Consider the following 18,612-nt stretch of genomic DNA (forward strand, 5'->3'; position numbering starts at 1 on the left):
TGAATACCTATTGTAAAGAAATGGATTTGAAAATTGTCGAAGAACTTTTTTGAAAATTATTAAAAATAATCGATTTAAAGAAGAATTTTAGTGAAAAATGCTTGTAAATGATTTTATTACTCGGTCATCTTTAATTATTATAAAACATGAAGAAATCGATAACTCTGAGTCGAAGACTCGGAGTTATCGATATCTTCATGTTTTATAGTTATGAAAAATTTCATTTATAGTTTTAATTAAAATGTTTTCTTGTTTGACTCGGACTAGTTATATTTTTGTCGATAATTGGTCCGTAATTTTTCATTTTTGGTCCGACGTTTTGAATTTTTGAAATTCAACTTCGGATTTGTACTCAACAGTCCCAAGAATAATAAATAGCATAATTGTAAAAAAATATTGTTCATTTTTTGAAAATTATGAAATTTGCTCTCATTAAAATTTATAACTTATTAAATATTATTAAAAAATTAAAAAATTCCTTTTTTTATTTGAAACGAAATAAGAGGGTGAAATGATTTTAAAGACTTCTGCGATAGCTTAAAGGGTTTATTAGACTTACAAAATTAGGTACATATATAACAATATCACCAGATGTTTTAAAATAACTTGACGGAAGTTGATTGTTTTTTTTATAAACTGGAATATATTAAATAATACAAACAAGTGAATATCTTATTAAACTGCCCTACACATTATTTGTAAATGACACGAATTGTGGTGTGAAAAAGTGTCAAAAAATTAATGATAGTTCAATTGCATAAAATATTCGTTCAGTATACAAGTAATATGCACCAGTAAATTGAGAAGATTCCTTTCTTTTAAAATTATTTTAGTATTAGATTTTTAGTTTATTTTAAAAAAATACTTTTTCAATATTCTATTAGCAAAAATTTTAAAAGAAAGGAAATGCATGTATTTTTTTTTAGATTGAATATAATTGTTTGGAATTACAAAAATTTTCATTTCCTTTTGAAACAATTAATTCAATCTGATTCGCTTTTCATTTTGAAACACTAACTGCCATTAAAGTGTAATATTTACAATTGGCACATGTTTTTTAAAGCGAGTGTAAATTATTTCTAATTGACAAATTCAATTGTTTCCTGATTTGTAAAAAGTATAAATTAATTGTTTTTTAAGGCCAATTTTCTTCACCCGCGCACATATTTTTTTCGTCTGATTTTGAATGTTACGTTTTGTAACTTTTCGATTTGAATTGCATTTATGCAGCAGCCTTTTCTCCATCCGTGACGGTTGTCACACCAGAGGTGGTGGAAACTGCATCTCCACCAACAGGTTCACTTGCACAGGCAAGAGATGGGAATCTCTGGAAAAGAGCTGCTCGGTACTTTGGATGGCTGTAAAACAGAAAAATTCATATTTCATTAATCTTTTTCAAATTTTGTTAGAAATTCAATTATTTTACACTGTTCGACAATTTTCTATTCACTATCAAGTTCTTTGAAAGACAACTAAACCATTATTTTATGATGAAGTATTTTACCTGATGCCATATACAATTGGGTTATAGCATGCATTTGCTTTAGCGAAAACAGCGCCCCAAATGGTGAACAATGGCGTTAGTCTCATTGAGTCGAAGATGCCGGCGTAATTGATAACTAAGTATGGTGTCCACGCCATGAACCACAATGAAATGGTCATCAATGCTACCTGTGAGTTGGAAAGGAAAGAAATTGTAAATTTTTAAAATATTCAATCGAAACACGTCTGCACTAATAGTAAGTACATACTTTGGCGAGTTTATGTTCAGCACTCGCACTCTGATTTTCGGAGGATCGAAGTGAAGCAACATTCATTTTCTTAGCTTGCTCCCGCATTGTCTTTTCGTGGGCCGATACAGCAGCAATGATGAAGTAGTAGCTGTAGATGATGAAGAAAAGAGGCATGAAGTACACGAAGACACTGTAGACGAGGATGTAAGATCGAGAGAACCAATCTGGATTCAAATAATCAGTTCCACACGCTGTCAAGTTTCCTTCAGGGATGTATCTTGGGAAGAAAGAAAAAATTGTCAATTGTAATGACTGAAGAGCTAAAATCATAGGTGACTTATCTGATAGAAGAAAAGTGTAATAATTAATTACCTGTTCCATCCCAACATTGGGAAGATGGTCCAAACAACACCCCAAATCCAGAGTCCCAGTATTCGAAGAATTGCTCCACTGATTGTTAGTGGTTTACCGGCCAATCCTTTGACGATAACATTGTACCTGTCAAAGGAAATCATCGTCATCGTCCAGATGGAAGCACATCCGAACAAGGATCCAGTCATCGCGTACAACTCACACATGAACGGACCCAATACCCATGTCTCATAATAACAGCTAATTACCTGCAATTAATAAGAAATTTCATTTAGAGGACAAATTTTTCTAAAAATAAGGTCTTAGTGAGGCCAATGAAAGAGAAAAATACACTTTTAATAGGTGGAAGAAAATGTTGTAAATTTATATTAAAAGTGAAAAGCTAACCATAGCTGGACACATGCACAACATCATGCAAAAATCAGAAAAAGCCAAATTGATGACGAAAAGATTGCTAGGTGTTCGGAGAGATTTTGTGGTGCTGAATATAAAGATGACCATTCCATTGCCAACGAAAGAAATGAATCCCAAGCATCCGATGACGAAGCCCAAGATACCGTACCATAGTGAATTCATTGGTGGAAAGCCGTACCAGTAGGAGTCAATCATGTGGAGCATGTCCGGCAATGCTTTGTCCACCACAGTCTGATTGCCGAAACCTCCTCCATGGCCACCCCAAGAATGGGGTGCGAAATTGGGTCCGCTCATGATCGTCATTCTGAAATCAGAAAATTTTAGTAATTATTCCGGCTTGTCATCCCTCCTCAGTTCAGGGAAGACAATAAAAAGTCAAGAAAGAGGAATTTGGTCAATTGGAAATTATACAATAACTTTACTGACCAAATTCCTATTTCCTGATGCTGTACCCTAGTAGAAATTTGTCATAGTATCTTTAAGGGCACTGGACAGTTCCACTGGAAAATTTCGAGGCACTTTACAGTTAAACTGGCTAAAAACTATAAAGTGATGTCACGCTAATTTCTTCAAGTTATTGTCCAGTCAAATTTTACAGTTTCTGATCATCAGTCCTGTAGAAAAACTATACAAAATAATTCACTTGGAAATGTCAAAACTTTCTTTATATTGACGTTACGTATTAAACACGTACAAATTTGAAAATATAACGTTAAATTTTTTTGTCAACAAATTAAATAAATTAAAATTTTACGAAACTATATTTTTACTGTTGGTGTATCTATTGTTCCGTATAATAAATGATTTATAATAAATTATCTGTAAAATTATTTTTAAATAACTACATAATTAAAACAAAATATAAAAATTACTGATTCTTGAACACATGTCATTTTTTTACATTAAACAACATTCACTTTTTCCTTTAATTAAGCACAACACTGAAATAAATATTATTATTTTATCACACTACAAACTTATAAGTAAACCCTAATATGAAGAATTAATTCAGTTCAAACGAAAAATATCTAGCGGTTTCGGGGAGCGAACTCGGGTCACACTGGGACGAAATACCTAAACGCACGCTTTACGCATCACGGCCGTTCTAGTCGATGGACGATTCCGGAAAAATAAGAACCATACTCTACCGGCAGGTAAAGCAGTTCCCTTTTTCATCTTTTCTAGCTCAACTGGCGAATTACTGGACAGCTACTGCATAACACTCTAAAGTTGAACTTATTGATTATTACTGTATAGAAGTTCTGTCTGTCCAGTTATTCTCATGGTACTGTCTAGGCGTTCCGTGAAATTATGTTTCAAAGTTTGTCGTGGCGTTAGCGCTACCGTCAGTCCAGCAACTGAACAGTGTTGTGTAGACATTTTCCATAAATACATCAGAGTATACACTGAAAGAAATAATTCGCGGGTGTAACTAGAATTATGTCTATTTTTTCCGTAAGGAATTAGTAATAAATTGTTACTGTCTACTGTCATTAATTATAGACAGTTCTGTTATTCAGATCGGAGAGCTATACATATGTCAACGTCAATTCATCAATGTAAAACATAACCTCACTTTATTGGACCAATTCTAACTTTTTGTATGTAACACGTTTGTTAAATTAATATTTATACATATAATAAGAGTATATAATCTTGAAAAGAAATTGTCTTCTGAATTTAAAAAATTAGTTATTTTAATTAACTCAATTAATTGAAGCGAATTTAAAAAAAATTTTTTTTTTCTAAAGGAATTTTCATTAAAAATAAATTTTGATTGAAAAGAAATTTTTATTATTAAATCAAAATTTTAATATTAAATAATTTAAAAAATTTGTTATTTAGTTGTCAACAGTAAAATAAAAGAACAAAATTAAAATTATAAAAACTATAAACTGTAAAACCAAAAGATTTATTTTATAGAAAATATTTCGAAAATGTCAATACACAACTGTTTAGTTACTGAAACTGGCGGTAGCGCTAACGCCACGACAAACTTTGGAACATCATTTCTCGGAACGCCTCGACAGTGCCATGAAAATAACTGTACAGGACTTCTATGCAGTAATAATCAAGTTCAACTTTATATTTTCTTTAACAGTGTTATGCAGTAGCTGTCTAGTAATTCGCCAGTTAAGCTAGATTAAACTTCCATGACTAAAACTGTACAGTAACTTGAATAAATCTAGTCATGCCACGACAAATTTCTACTAGGGTAGGGGCCAAGTCAGGTAATATCATCAAAAGTACTGGAAAAACATCCAATTTTTTAAAATACTGGAAGAATTCATTTATTTTTGGTGTTCTTTGAAAACCTCAATTTTCTCTTAGATTATTTTTCATTTTAACCTTTATGGGACTGAGGAAAAAACATCTATGGACGGACGAGGTATCCGGGTACCTATGTTTAATTTTTTGATTTCTTATGGATATTATTATTTAACTATAGTAACTAAATTACATATTTTTTAAAAAAGTTATGTGCAGTACTATAAAAAGGGTACATTATAAATAATATAAAAACACTTTGCATGGATAAATTTGAGATGTCAAAAAACCTTAGGTCGATAAGATTTTAAAAATCATGAAAAAAATCAATTCGAAAATGCAAAAGGTACCCGGGTACCTCGTCAGTCCCATAAAGGTTAAAAAGATTGAAAACATCATGAATTAAAAAGTAAATGCTTACACTTTTGTATATATTAAAAAATAATTCAACTTTAAAGAATATGTAATTGAATGTATTTTATATAATTTAATTCTGGGAGGATTTTTTTAAAAATATTCTTTTATTATTTATTTAGGGAATTTTGCGTAAAACTTATAAAAATAATTAAACTTTGGAATCTTAAGTTTCTTCACTTTAAAAACTTCGACAGACTATAAATTTTGATTTCATATATTATCCAGTTTGCTTTTCGTAGAATTTTCTAATAAAAATTGATTTAAAAATAAATTTCAGTTAAGGGGTCGTCCATAAACCACGTAGCCCCTTATTTTCTAATATATATTTAATTAAAGAATTTTTGAATAATTTAAATTTCGTGAAATTAAATTGTAAACAAATGGATCTGAAATTTCTCAAAGAACTTTTTTCAAAAATTATTAAAAATAATTTATTTAAAGTAGAATTTTAGTTCAAAATTCTAGAGAATAATAATTGAATGAAAATAATGAAAATAATCCTAAAGAAGTTACAGTAACAATATTCTTATAATATAAAATAATGATTTTATCACTCGGTCATCTTTAATTATTATTATTATTATAATTTGATGAATTTCAAAAAGGTTTGGATTTGAAATTGTTTGAAAATCTTAATTCCTATGGAAAAATAATATTGATTAAATATTTGTCTAAAAATTGTTATTTGATGGAAAAGAAGAATTAAAAATTCTAGTGTAAAGAAAATAAATTAAATTATTTTTGCAAATATATGTACATTACAAAAAGTATGTATATAATAATTACATAACTTTTGACTTATTAGGATAATTAAATTAGCATATTAGGATAACAAGTTCAGAAGAAAGCAAATTAGGATTCTTATATAATTAGATTGAAGGATAAATAGATATAAAAAATAGTATTAATGATTTTTTAAATATAAAATTTCCACTGGTACACAGATTTACAACTTTAGACTATAAAATAAAGTTTTTTGAAACGAAAAACATAACAAATATTTTTGTTTTAATAAGTAAGAAATAAACTTTTTATACTAATTTCTCCACTTTCACAAAAATATTCTCTGTTGATGCTTTTATTAAAAAAGTTTTTATCAATTTTTATTTATGTAAAATATATATGTTTTTATATATATTGTAATATTGAATTACCTTATGAAAAGTCAGTCAAATTAGTATCAAACGAAAATAAAATTTACAAAATCTATTTTTTATAATTATTTTACCCCACACAGCACCGAAAGTTTTCTAAAAATTTATTAAAGATTTACTTGCAATCTTCGAAAAATTTACTTGCAAAGTTTAGTAAAAATTTTGTAAAGATGTCTCACTTCAATAAATGTTTATTTTCCTAAAAATTTAGTTTGAAACTTGCCTGAACATTTAACTTAAATAGTCCAAGATGTATATTTTGTCATTTTATTCGTCTGATCATGAAAATAATAAAATGACAAAATATACATCTTGGACTATTTAAAATTGACACTGATCAACAACTTTTACATCTTATTATTTAATTTAACTTAAATTTTCGACTTTTCTCTTATTATGTGAAAATGTAGCGCAAAACTTTGCTGAAAATTTATTGAAGTGGGACATTTAAATCTTTACAAAATTTTAACTCAACTTTTCAAGTAAATATGTACTTCGAAGTTTGCAAGTAAATGTTTAATAAATTTTCGGTGCTTTGTGGGACATTACATTACATTTATATTTTATTTATTTTATTTTGAAGTATATTTTGTAATTATTAATATTAGCTTCAGTACTAAGGAAAATGTTAATTATTATTTTTATAATGGCTAAAAATAATTAATTAAAAAATAAAATACTATCAAAGGAATACAAAAACTTGTTTACATAACAATTGATGGTGAAAAAAAGACTTTGTTAATGTTTTCATAATTTATTATGGTCAAATTCAGTGATCACGTGTTTCCATAGTAAAGTATATGAAGCATATCGTCTGCTTGGTGGAAAAGTGTACCATTTGAAGAATTCGTTATGAACTTTTTCATTTTTTTTCATTTTTCATTCAAATTTTGGTAGATGTTTATAAAACATACCATTTCGAGAAAAAAAGTTTTTTTTCCAAGTTTGTCAACACTGTTGCAAGACATAAATAAGGTTATGCATTTTTAAAAAGAGGTTTCTTAAGAATTCTCTTGTCTATCTTATCAATGTATTTTCTCAAACTTTCTAATAATTTAAATAAATTGTTTATTAACCATTAGGAATTCTTTAGTACAATTGGTATCTTTTATAACAAACTTTTGAATTGGTATTGTTGAAATTGTACAGTTTTCCACCAAGCCAACGTTATGACCTAAAACCCTTTTCAAAATTCATGATTCACTTCCATGTCACACATAATTTTTTAAAATAAATTTTACTCTATTGCTATGAGAAACGACTTTCATCAGTCACAATTAATTGAAAGAAGCAAAAAAGTATTAGAATCCTGCGAGATTATCTAACCGCATCGATACTGATTCTAATAAAGTATAAAATTCTTGTAAAATTACCTTTTCCTTCAATTAATAAAAAACGAATCAAAATAAGTTATTCCAAAGGTGTATGTTGTTAAAGAAAATATATGCACTGTGGGTTAATAATTTTGTGAAGGATATTGGAAAAGGTACCTCGGAGCTCTTCGGTCGGGTGCAGCTCGTTTAGTCGACTGCAAATTATGTTTAAATATGCACCAATATTGTAACGCGTAGCATTCATATGTACTCTTCTTCATGCATTAAATATATGTCTATCTCATCTAAGTCGACAAACAGTCTTAAGACGCCACTTATTGGATAATATAAGGTTTAGGAATACCTTCGGGTACCTTTAGTGATACAATGGAAACCTTACAACGATACAACAAGAATAAAACCAATGGAACTTTTGTTTAACACCCTTGCTCTTGAATATATATCAGCAACATCAAGATATAGGGTCAAGTTTATTATATCTTCTCGAGCGAAACATTTTTTCTTTAACGAAATACATTACATTTTATTTAAATCAAAGAAATGCCGTATTACCGCTTAACAGAACATTTTGAAAACACACTGACAGGCAAGGTTGAAAACATAAATTTTACTATTAACTAACATGACTTATTAATAATATTTTTCCATTAGGCTAAAAGTGTCAAGGTAGACTAGACCATGGTCTCAACAAGTTTTTAATATTTTTTATAATAATTAAATTTGTTTATTATATTATATTAAAATATTAATCAATATTAAATTAAAACTTTGTAGCTGACCAGCTTAAGGGCATGTGACTGTAAGGTCACGTGATTCCAGATGTAAATGTTCTCCGTAGGTTTTCTTATAAAATAGGATAAAGTTACTCCATTTCTAAAATTGCTTTTAAATTTAATAATAATTATTGATATTTTCGAGAATCACTATTATGCTTTTTAAATTTGTAATTTTATATTTCTTCAATATATGTAGATAACGACACACATTGTACAATCAACAAATATATAATTCATCTAAATAGAAATACAAAGGATCATAACATAATAGTTCACTTAAAATATTTATTTATGACACAAGTGCATAAAGTAAGTGATTATCTCTCGTAAGATATTTTACATACATTAGCGCCATCTTTTCTATTGTTTGATTTTTGTAAATTTTTGACCTCATCAAAAACAAAGAAATTTTTTTTGGTGTCATCAAATACGTTTTTAAAGCAATTGTATATTTCTTAATGCTTTAATTTGTTTAAATAATTAATTTTTTAAATTTTTTATTATCTAAATGACATGACACGAGCTTTTAGTTTAACATGCCGTAAATTTACTTCTTTCATTATAATTGTCGAATTTTCTATTTCAAATATTTTAATGAATAGGTATTTTATATATATATATGATTTTTTTAAAAACTTTTTACAAATAAACTTTCATATGTTATATGAAAATATAGTGTAAATATAAAAAATATGCTTTTTGATTTTTTTGAGATAGATTTTTTAATTTTGTTCTGCATTGAACTTTTCGTGCGACTTGCATGACAGCGCCTTGAGATTCTTCAATCCATCAGCCTTGAGAGATAACTGATCCTCGTAAATAGTATATTCAAATTGTTATTTTTGTTTTTTCATATAATATTTTTAACAAATTAATATTTTTTGTTAACAATTATATAGTTTTCTTTAAATTTAATTTTAAATTTTTCTGAGATACGACAATATTTATGATTTGAAATTCAATAAAACTGCAGAATAAAAAATTTTTAGTTTTTGTGCATCATTATTAAAAATAAATATACTTACAAAAATCCAAAAAAAGTTGCTTATTTTTATTTATTAATTTATTAAAATTTACGATTTTACTTTTTATTTTTTGACGGTCTTGACCTGGTCTTGACTACCATTAGAGCCTCAATTAGTTTTAATAAATTTTATTAAAATATTTTTGAAAAAAGTGACTCCTAGAATTTTTTCATTCTAATCTTTTAAAATTTAATTTTTAATATTTTGAATTATACATATTTTCGAAAATTAAAATATAAACAAACCTTTTTGAAATTAAACAACTTATAAAAAAATTATTATAAAACATGAAGAAATCGATCACTTCGAGTCTTCGACTCGGAGCAATCGATATCTTCATATTTTATAATAATTAAAGATGACCGAGTGATAAAATCATTATTTAATATTATAAGACTTTAAAAAAAAAATTTATTATTTTTTATCAAAATAATTGAATTATTGGGAAGAAATTTATAAAACATTATAATAAGTAATTGAATTTTGCACAAGAATTTTGATATTTACAAAGATAATTGAAATTTTGAGGAGAATTTAAAAAAAAAATTTTGAAAATAATATAATTTCTGCAAAGAATTTTCTTAATTTTGAAGATAATTGAATTTTGCAAAGAATTTTATCAGAATTTTTGAAAATACATAATTAATTAAATTTCCAGCATGAATTTTATTATTCATGAAGATAATTAAAATTTTGACGAGAAATTTAAGAAACAATTGAAAATAATTGAAGTTTTAGGATGAATTTTATTATTTATAAAGATAATTGAAATTTTGACAAGAATTTTATTAAAATTTTTGCAAATAATTAAATTTCAGTGAAGAATTTTATTATTTATAAAGATATAATTGAAATTTTGAACAGATTTTTTTTTTTTAATGTTTAAAAGTAATTGAATTTTGCAGAATTTTGATATTTATAAAAATAATTGGAATTTTGAGAAAAATTGAAAAAAAATTCTTGAAAATAATTGAATTTTGCAAAGAATTTTATCAGAACTTTTGAAAATAATTAAATTTCTATGGTGAATTTTATTATTTATGAAGATAATGACGAGAAATTAAAAAAAAATTTTGAATATAATTGAATTTTTGCGAAGAATTTTATTACTTTTGAAAATAATTGAATTTCAGAGAAGAATTTTATTATTTATAAAGATAATTGAAATTTTGACAAGAATTTTATTAAAATTTTTCATAAATAATTTAATTTCGGAGAAGAATTTTATTATTTATAAAAATAATTGGCATTTTAAAGAGAATTTAAAAAAAAAATATTAAAAATACCTAATTAAAATTTTGCTATGAATTTTATTAAATTTGATTCCGGATTGTTTGATATTAAAGTATGTGTTATCGAGAAATGTGTTTTTTTTACAATTTTGACAATTTCGTGTTTTGTTTTTGTCGTTTTTTCTAAAATTTCATGCGACTTTTTCGGAAATTTTATACGACTTTTCGTGACTTTTGTTGTGAATTTATGCGGCTAAAGCGATTTTTTTTTTTTTTTAGTTTTAAAGACGATCCGAGCCCTGTAAAGCAGATCTTTCTTCATATACTTAACGAGGGATTAGAAATAAAAACATTAACAAACAGGCAGGGAAAAGTAATATAGTTTAAAAATAATAGTTTGCTTTTATTGATTAAAGAACTCATTAGTTATATATGTTTTACATAGATTCTACTTTTATATATTTTCTATAAACAAATAGAAATTTTTATACAATTTAATTATCGATGGTACCAGCATACGCCGCATTGAAGTTTCAAACTGACTTATGTTAGTGCTTAGCATTAGAGAAAACTAAACGTGCATTTGTCACTTTGGATTGAAATATTTAATTAGCACACTATATTCCCTGCCCCGATAGGAACTCCCAAGGTGGTCACCCTGAGAGCTCAGCGTGCATTGAGTTTGTATCGGTGGGGTTCTTATTGTCAACCAGTTAATTATAGCCTGGTGGTAAATATAATCTTTAATATTATTTCTAACAACAATTTATTATTGCACAGTGACACTTAAAACACTTTATGTAATATTTCTATCAAAAATAAAGAGAGCATTATGCTTTTTAAAATATTTCCGTCCCTTGTGGCATTTTGTGCCAAAAATACATGTGAAAGAATATTGTAGAATAGAAATAAATCTGAACTCTTAAAAACATGATTAATAATATCTTTTTTTATGCCTCCTTCGACTCGTTTACGTATACGATTTAAAATTATGTACAGAAAATTAAAGTAATTGACAGATGTTCGTTGGGGCAAAAATTTCAGGTTACATTCTACTATAAATGCTCGTACACTGGGTTCTTTATAGGTTTATAAACAGTATGGAAATCTTCAGGAAGCCCTTTTCGTACAGGATTTAAAGATTTTTGTTTAATAGCTTATTCAACAACCCTATGGTTGTTTGCTTTACGGTCAACAAATCCTATGCGAGATTCTTGTAGTTTTCCTAACTGTTAACAATTATTTTACTGAACAATCATTTTATCACCGACACCCCGAAAAACATTATCTGAATTGCCTAGTCAGAACTACTTCTCACCAAACTATTTCACTAATACTGGTATCAACTAGACAGTACCAAACTTTAATGTGCTTCTTAGGTAACACTTAGGTGCTTTAAACATTTTGAAATCAAATTGTCTAGTGAAAACTAATATTAAGTGAAAAAGTTTGCACAATATATAAGACAGCTCGTAAGGAAGAGCACAACATCAAGACATCTAAAATGACAACTTTGCCCAACAACATTTTTCAGCAATACTCAACAAATTGATGCGCAAAAACAAGAGCAGTTCAAAAACAAAAAAAGAACATATATTTTGACTTTATAGGAAAGTAAATATATAAATTTTTCTCAAAAGAAAGTATAATACTTGAAAAGGCTTTAAACATTAGTTACACATTTAGTACATTCTTAGTTTGGCAATGACAGTTTGTAAAAAATTAATTGTCAATTACTATATACCACCATTTGAAAAATAACACAACTTTCATTATGATTATAAAAAAATAGTTTATCTATTTATTTCTGGCACAAATGAAAACCAAAACCAAAACAACAAAAGCAGTTATTTTAATACCATCTTTCAGGAAATGAAATACTCATTAATTTCTTTTGAGTTAAAATTTTTTCTTTTTGAAGCATTATTCATGCTTACAGATAAATACAGTATAGTATTGTTTCAACACATTCTAATGTTCCTCTTTAAAATTTTATAGTTTCAGTTATCACAATCTGGTTCATTTTCAACCATTCTAATAAATATGATGCCAAAAACGTAATTTTAAGGGGTAAGCGGCCACTGTAGATATTTCAAAAAATCGATTTCTTTTATTAGTTAAAACAAAATTCTTTGAACCTTGTTTTTTCAAATGTGACGCGCTCCCAAGAAAGTTACCAAAGAAGCAAACAAATTATAGGTTATGGTTCGTGTTAGATTTATCTTGATTATAAGTTTATTTTTAATTATTTGAATTTGAAGCTAATTTTCATTGAATATTTAGTATATATATAATGAAGACTTGAAGATCAATAATTTTTAATTAATAATTGATTCTCTTTCTGTATTTTTACTAAAAAATTAAAAACATAACCTCAAATTTTTTGTTTCTTTGGTACCTTTCTTCGGAGCGTAACACAAATACTTGCCAATTACACAAAAATCAATAATTTTTAAAAATCATGTGGCCTTTTAAGATCTGAAGCCTCAATTGTATTCCCTTTCATCAGAAAATTTTTTTTAAAAACGTGTTTTTTTTGCGTTTACAGTGGCCTTACTCCTTAAAATGAATTAATAATATATCTATAAACATGAAACTCATAGCTAAACTTTGTAAACTTTATATATATATATATTTGATATTTATATACTTTGTCATCGAAACTAATGCCATCGTTGATATTCCAGTTTATTCGTTGAGAATGCAGGTACGCACAAGAGCGTCGCAAACGGAGTATGGATCACAATTGCTGCTGGGTCTTCGGTCCTCGAGATATCCTTTCTTGTCTTCGGCGACGCCTCGCGGAATGCGGATGCTGACATTTCTGCTTGCAACTGCAGCGGAGAAATCGTTTATACTACTTGTTTCGCATTTGCCAGTTAGACGTCTCTCGTTATCCTTTCCTTCATTTGGATCGTAGGCTTGAATGTGCTTCATGTGTCGCTTACTGAGTTTCTCAATGGCCTTTTCAATTTCCACAATTCCATTGTCCATTCTCATGCCTTTTGTGGAGAAGTTGGTGTGCGCACCGGCTCCATTCCAAGAGCCATCAACGGGTTTCGGGTCCAGAGTTGTGATCACTCCGTATTCCTCAGCAATGCGGTGGAGGATGAACCTGGCTATCCAGAGATCGTCTCCGCCCTTGATGCCGACGCAGGGTCCCACTTGGAATTCCCACTGTGAGGGCATCACTTCTGCGTTGGTTCCGGATATGTTGACTCCAGCGTACAAGCAGGCGCGGTAGTGAGCCTCGACGATGTCTCTGCCGATGACCTTGTCTGCTCCCACGCCGCAGTAGTAGGGACCTTGTGGTCCGGGGAAGCCGTTCTTGGGCCATCCCAGGGGCCTGTTGTCAAAATCTAGAAATGTGTACTCCTGCTCGATTCCGAACCATGGCTCGGAAGAGGCGACGGTTTCCATTGCCTTATTGGCGCTGTGACGCTTGTTGCTCTTCGTTGGTGTCTTGTCAGGATTGAAGGTTTCACAAAGGACCAATCTATTGTTTCCCCTACGGAAAGGATCTCTATAAATAGCTACGGGGTGTAAAAATATATCACTGTTTCCCCCCTCGGCTTGATATGTTGAACTACCATCATAGGTCCAAACTGGTAAGTCTGTAAATGAAAATTTTATTATGTTATTTATTGTCATTAGGTGCATTCTAGATAGAACTTGTTAGTGTCAAAAAAGCACTAAATTCCAATAAGTGGATGTTCCCTTTATAGCTACTTACGACAAAAAATATAAAATGCTCCAAGTAAATTATTAATAAAATAAGTTATCATTATCTAACCAAACTAATATCTTACACAATTATATCAAAGTGTTTTTAAAGTCGACGGTTGCAAAACATTAGTTAGATTTTTGTCGGTCATATTTTTTTGAACTTCTCGTATTCGGGTTTGAATTAACAAAAATGAAAAAAAATTTTATTTAAAAAATTAAAAGCATAACATTAAATTATTTGGAGCCTATGGTGCCTTTCGTGGCAGATATGTATTTTAGTAAGAATTTAAATAATCAGATATGTATTTTGTCATGTTATATAACATACCTGAAGGGTGTTTTGGAACAAAGTCGAGAGTTCTTGTTTTGCTTCTGATTCCCTCACCAGTGCCATCAATCCAGATATACTTTGCTTGCACCGCATTGTCCGGCTGCGGCAATTCCATATACTTGTTTAGTAATGTTTTATCTAAAGCCGCATTGGGCGAATCCTTCAACATTGTTCGTGACATTGTTGTGCTGCAACAAACAAAATTTAAATTATTAGAAAAACATCGGGAACATCTAACTTCATGTAGTCAAAGAAATTTTCAACCAAGATTAATTTCAAATAAAGTTATAATTGATTTTAAAGTATATTCTTTACGTAATAGTTGTTAATAAAAATTTCAAAATTAAATTTGCGTAAGAAGTGTTAATAAGTGCATAAAATTGAATTCTATGAATAGTTTCGGCGAATAAAGTTATGTAATATATAAATGCGTCATAAAAATGTATATATATATATATATATAAAAGTTACTTTATTAATGTAATAAAGTAATGTAACAAGAGTTTTTAATGGTCATACATTACTTGGAAATTTATTGTTAAAAACAATTAGAGCCAGCTGCTTTTTACTGTCAATGTATTTTTAATACTCTCTAAATCTGAATTAGTAATTTCCTACCAATGAAATAGTGCGTATTCGTTTACCAATTGAATTAGTAACAGTTTTTAATTTTTAGTAGTTTTTTAATAATTGCTAGTAGAAAACTGCTAATTCATTAGCAAGTCGTATTTTTACTAATTCAAATTAGTAAGTCGAATTACTACATGAATTAGTAATTTTCTACTAGCATTTAGAAGAAAACTTAAAATTAGTCGAAACTGTTACTAATTCAATTGGTAAACAATCCTCACTATCTTTGTGCTTTTCATCAAGACGGTTAATACTTTAAAACTTATCATACATGCCTCAATTCTCCTAAATAATGTCAATTAAGCTCTTAAAAATGTTTTTCAGGCTCTGCATTTGGAAAATTTGTTCTTTCACTTAAATTTATAAAAAAAAAATCTTTATGAAGGAGTAAAGTGTTCAAAAAATAAACCCATTTGCAGCGGTTTTTTAAAAAATTATTTTCTCACAAAAAATGAGAAGGTCTTGGATTTCTTTTATTATGTTAGTAAGGTAAGTGTATAATTTAGAGAGGTATCGCAATTGTTGATCATGATAAATGAAACGATCTTTATATATTTTAAAGTCCATAATAATCTGTTCCATATTAAATGACATCCAACAGTTTTCGAGACAATGATTCGAGAATTGGTGCGCTAAACTTTTTTCGTTAATAAGTGCAAATTGTCCTAACAACAAAATAAAACTTGTTAATTCAACGCTAATAAATCATCTTTTTTCTCAGAGATGACTCCATAATAACTGCGATATAAAAATTCTATATAGAATTGCGCAAAAAAAGAATTTTCAGTTTCCGAGTTAATTTAAAAAGTATTTTGAATTTCACTTGTTTTTAGGGAAATATACGACTGAATTTCAGTGAAAATTTTACTGAAGTGCTTCAGACGATAAATTTCAAATACTTTAACAGTAAAATTTCGCACTAATTCAAATTTAGTGACAGTAGAAAATGACTGATTAATAAAAATTTTACATCTATTTTTGAATTTTAGTCAAGTAGAGAATTGAGAAAAATTGAGGGACTGGATGCTATAAGGGGATACGCGCCATTCACTTAACATGAGACGTATCCCCTTATAGCATCCAGCCCCCTCAATTGTATTTTCTGCCACTATCATGATAGTACTTTATTATTTCGAAGAAAATGAAAAAACTTTAAATAAAATTTATTTGAGAAACATTTAAAAAGTTTTATTCACATGTACTCTACTACTCAATTCAGAAAAGAATGCTATTAAATCATGATATATTTGTTTTGTCGAAAAAAACATAAAAAAATTTAAACACAAACATCATCATAAATTTCTTTTGATATAAATTTGAATTTGACACAAAATTAATTTAATATAAAATTCATTCGACATATACTTCATTTGATATAAAATTCATTTGACATGCATTTGAATTTGACACAAAATTCATTTAATATAAAATTCATTTGACATAAATTTAATTTGGTAGAAACTCATTTGACATAAAATTAACTAGACATAATTTTCATTTGGCATAAAAGTCATTTAACATAATTCTCATTCGACCCAAATTTCATTTCACATAACTCTCATTTGACACAAAATGAAGTCGACATAGACTTCATTTAACAAGAAGTAAATTCGCCCAGATATTTTTATGTCAAATAAATTTTAGGTCAAATGAGAATTTTGTTTAATTACTTTTATGTCAAATGAGAATTGTGTTAAATATCTTTTATGTTAAATGAAATTTATGTCAAATGAAATAAAAAAATGTATTTTTACTTTAAATGGAGATTATGCTAAATGAGTTTTATGTCAAATGAAATTTATGTTAAATTAATTCCATGTCAAATGAAATGTATATCATAAATTTTGTCTAATGAAATATATGTCAAGTGAATTTCAAATTAAATGTTTTTTATACCAAATAGATTTTATGTCAAATGAAATTTATATTAAATGGTTTCATGTCAAATGACTATTATGTCAAATAAGATTTAGGGAGTAGTCATGCGTCTCAATTTTTTTTTAATAAAATTGTATCAACCCTACTTCTCAACAATTTCAAATACTTTACTAGACAACATTATGCTTCTAGTTGTAAATTATAAATTATTAATTAATATTAATATAGGTACATTAAAATATATATTTTAATGTACCTATATTAACTTAATTAAATGCAGAAATTATTGCTTCAAAAAAATTGAATTCAATAGCATTGGCGCTATTGAACCAATAGTTCTTTTTTCTCAGTGTACTTTCTCCCAATTCGATTTAATTACTTTTTTGCCTCTTTTTTCTCTAATGAAATGAATTTCATCATGAAAATAAGAAATATTCCAACTTTGACAAAAGTTTAAGAGTATTTTTCCACACGTGTTGCGTCTTTGGCATTTCTATATACATATTTAACATTCTCTTTCTAATGAAAGTATTTCGTTATATGTATAGTGTTTTCATTCATTTGCTAGTTAACTACTTAATCAATTTGAGAAAGAAACAGTGAAAGATAATAATTGACTCATATGCGTGAGTTTGATTGGATGTTGTGTTATAGTAGTTATACACACTTGTTACCAAAACGTAGGCGTATTCACGTGTGAGAGAATTCACGAGCTGAGCACGCGATCAATGCATGAAGACCAGGGCTGGTTGGAAGATTAGTAGCTTGCGAATTTTTTTTTTCTTTTTTTTTCTTTCATTAAAAACGATGTGTTGTAGTCTAAAAATAAGCTAAATGCAGAGTTTACAAAATTCAAGTCCAATTCATTTTTATTCTGAAACGTATTTTCAAAAGGATGTTTTTTGCAAAAAAAAAGGCTACCAATTTTCAAGTGCAAAAATAAAATGTTGTTTTTGATAGGAAAAAAGCTGATTCTTTGTAATTTATCAAAATCATTTTTCTAAAAAGTGTTTTTTAAAGAATGTGTTTATTTATTTTTAAGTGTTTAATAAAATATTAAAATAATTTATTTTAATATTTCATAAAAATTTGGCGCGCTACGAAGTAAGGCACTTAAGAAGCGCAAAAATTCTAGATTCCAAGAATGAAAATTTTTAATTGTGATTGACTTTAAACTTTAGTAAACTCTTTAATTCAAATGAGAAAAAAAACCTTTTCTCAAATGAAAATAACGAATCCATTAAATATTAATTCATTTAATCTGAATCTGTTAACAGTGGAAGAGGTTAAATTGTTGACATTTTAGGCGATATATTGTCATT

The 18,612-nt window shown here is 27.9% G+C and overlaps 2 protein-coding genes across 5 annotated transcripts in view; both read right to left on the reverse strand.

Annotated features, from left to right (window-relative positions):
• Positions 1 to 528: 528 nt before the first annotated feature.
• Positions 529 to 7,994, reverse strand: LOC122505507 (rhodopsin-like). 2 transcript variants are annotated; one of them, XM_043617179.1, is made up of 6 exons: positions 7,849 to 7,994; positions 2,493 to 2,823; positions 2,106 to 2,353; positions 1,752 to 2,010; positions 1,505 to 1,671; positions 529 to 1,358 (listed from the first exon to the last, which is right to left on the reverse strand). In XM_043617179.1, the coding sequence occupies exons 1-6, from the start codon at positions 7,950 to 7,952 to the stop codon at positions 1,223 to 1,225; spliced, it is 1,245 nt and encodes a 414-aa protein (XP_043473114.1). In that variant the 5' UTR covers positions 7,953 to 7,994; the 3' UTR covers positions 529 to 1,222. The 2 variants fall into 2 exon arrangements, with proteins under 2 accessions (XP_043473114.1, XP_043473122.1); XM_043617187.1 differs by having other exon boundaries at positions 7,732 to 7,909.
• A 3,113-nt stretch (positions 7,995 to 11,107) lies between these two features.
• LOC122505519 (glutamine synthetase 2 cytoplasmic-like) overlaps positions 11,108 to 18,612 on the reverse strand; it is a 33,386-nt gene continuing 25,881 nt past the window's right edge. For all 3 annotated transcript variants that reach the window (XM_043617209.1, XM_043617217.1, XM_043617199.1), the window contains exons 2-3: positions 14,780 to 14,970; positions 11,108 to 14,339 (exon numbers count right to left, since the gene is read on the reverse strand). In XM_043617209.1, coding sequence (XP_043473144.1) covers positions 13,414 to 14,339; positions 14,780 to 14,963 — 1,110 coding nt within the window. In that variant the 5' untranslated portion in view covers positions 14,964 to 14,970 and the 3' untranslated portion in view covers positions 11,108 to 13,413. The remainder of the gene's footprint in view (positions 14,340 to 14,779; positions 14,971 to 18,612) is intronic.

Source organism: Leptopilina heterotoma, unplaced genomic scaffold (assembly GCF_015476425.1).
Source record: "Leptopilina heterotoma isolate Lh14 unplaced genomic scaffold, ASM1547642v1 Lhet_113, whole genome shotgun sequence".
NCBI classification, from domain to species: Eukaryota; Metazoa; Arthropoda; class Insecta; order Hymenoptera; family Figitidae; genus Leptopilina; species Leptopilina heterotoma.

Bases quoted from the DNA above. Each gene is read 5' to 3' on its own strand.
- LOC122505507 (XM_043617179.1), bottom strand. From the start codon at position 7,952: ATGAAGAAGAGTACATATGAATGCTACGCGTTACAATATTGGTGCATA. The intron at 2,011-2,105 runs GTAATTAATTAT...TTTCTTCCCAAG, and splicing joins CCAATGTTGGGATGGAACAG to ATACATCCCTGAAGGAAACT. The intron at 1,672-1,751 runs GTATGTACTTAC...TCCAACTCACAG, and splicing joins CTGAACATAAACTCGCCAAA to GTAGCATTGATGACCATTTC.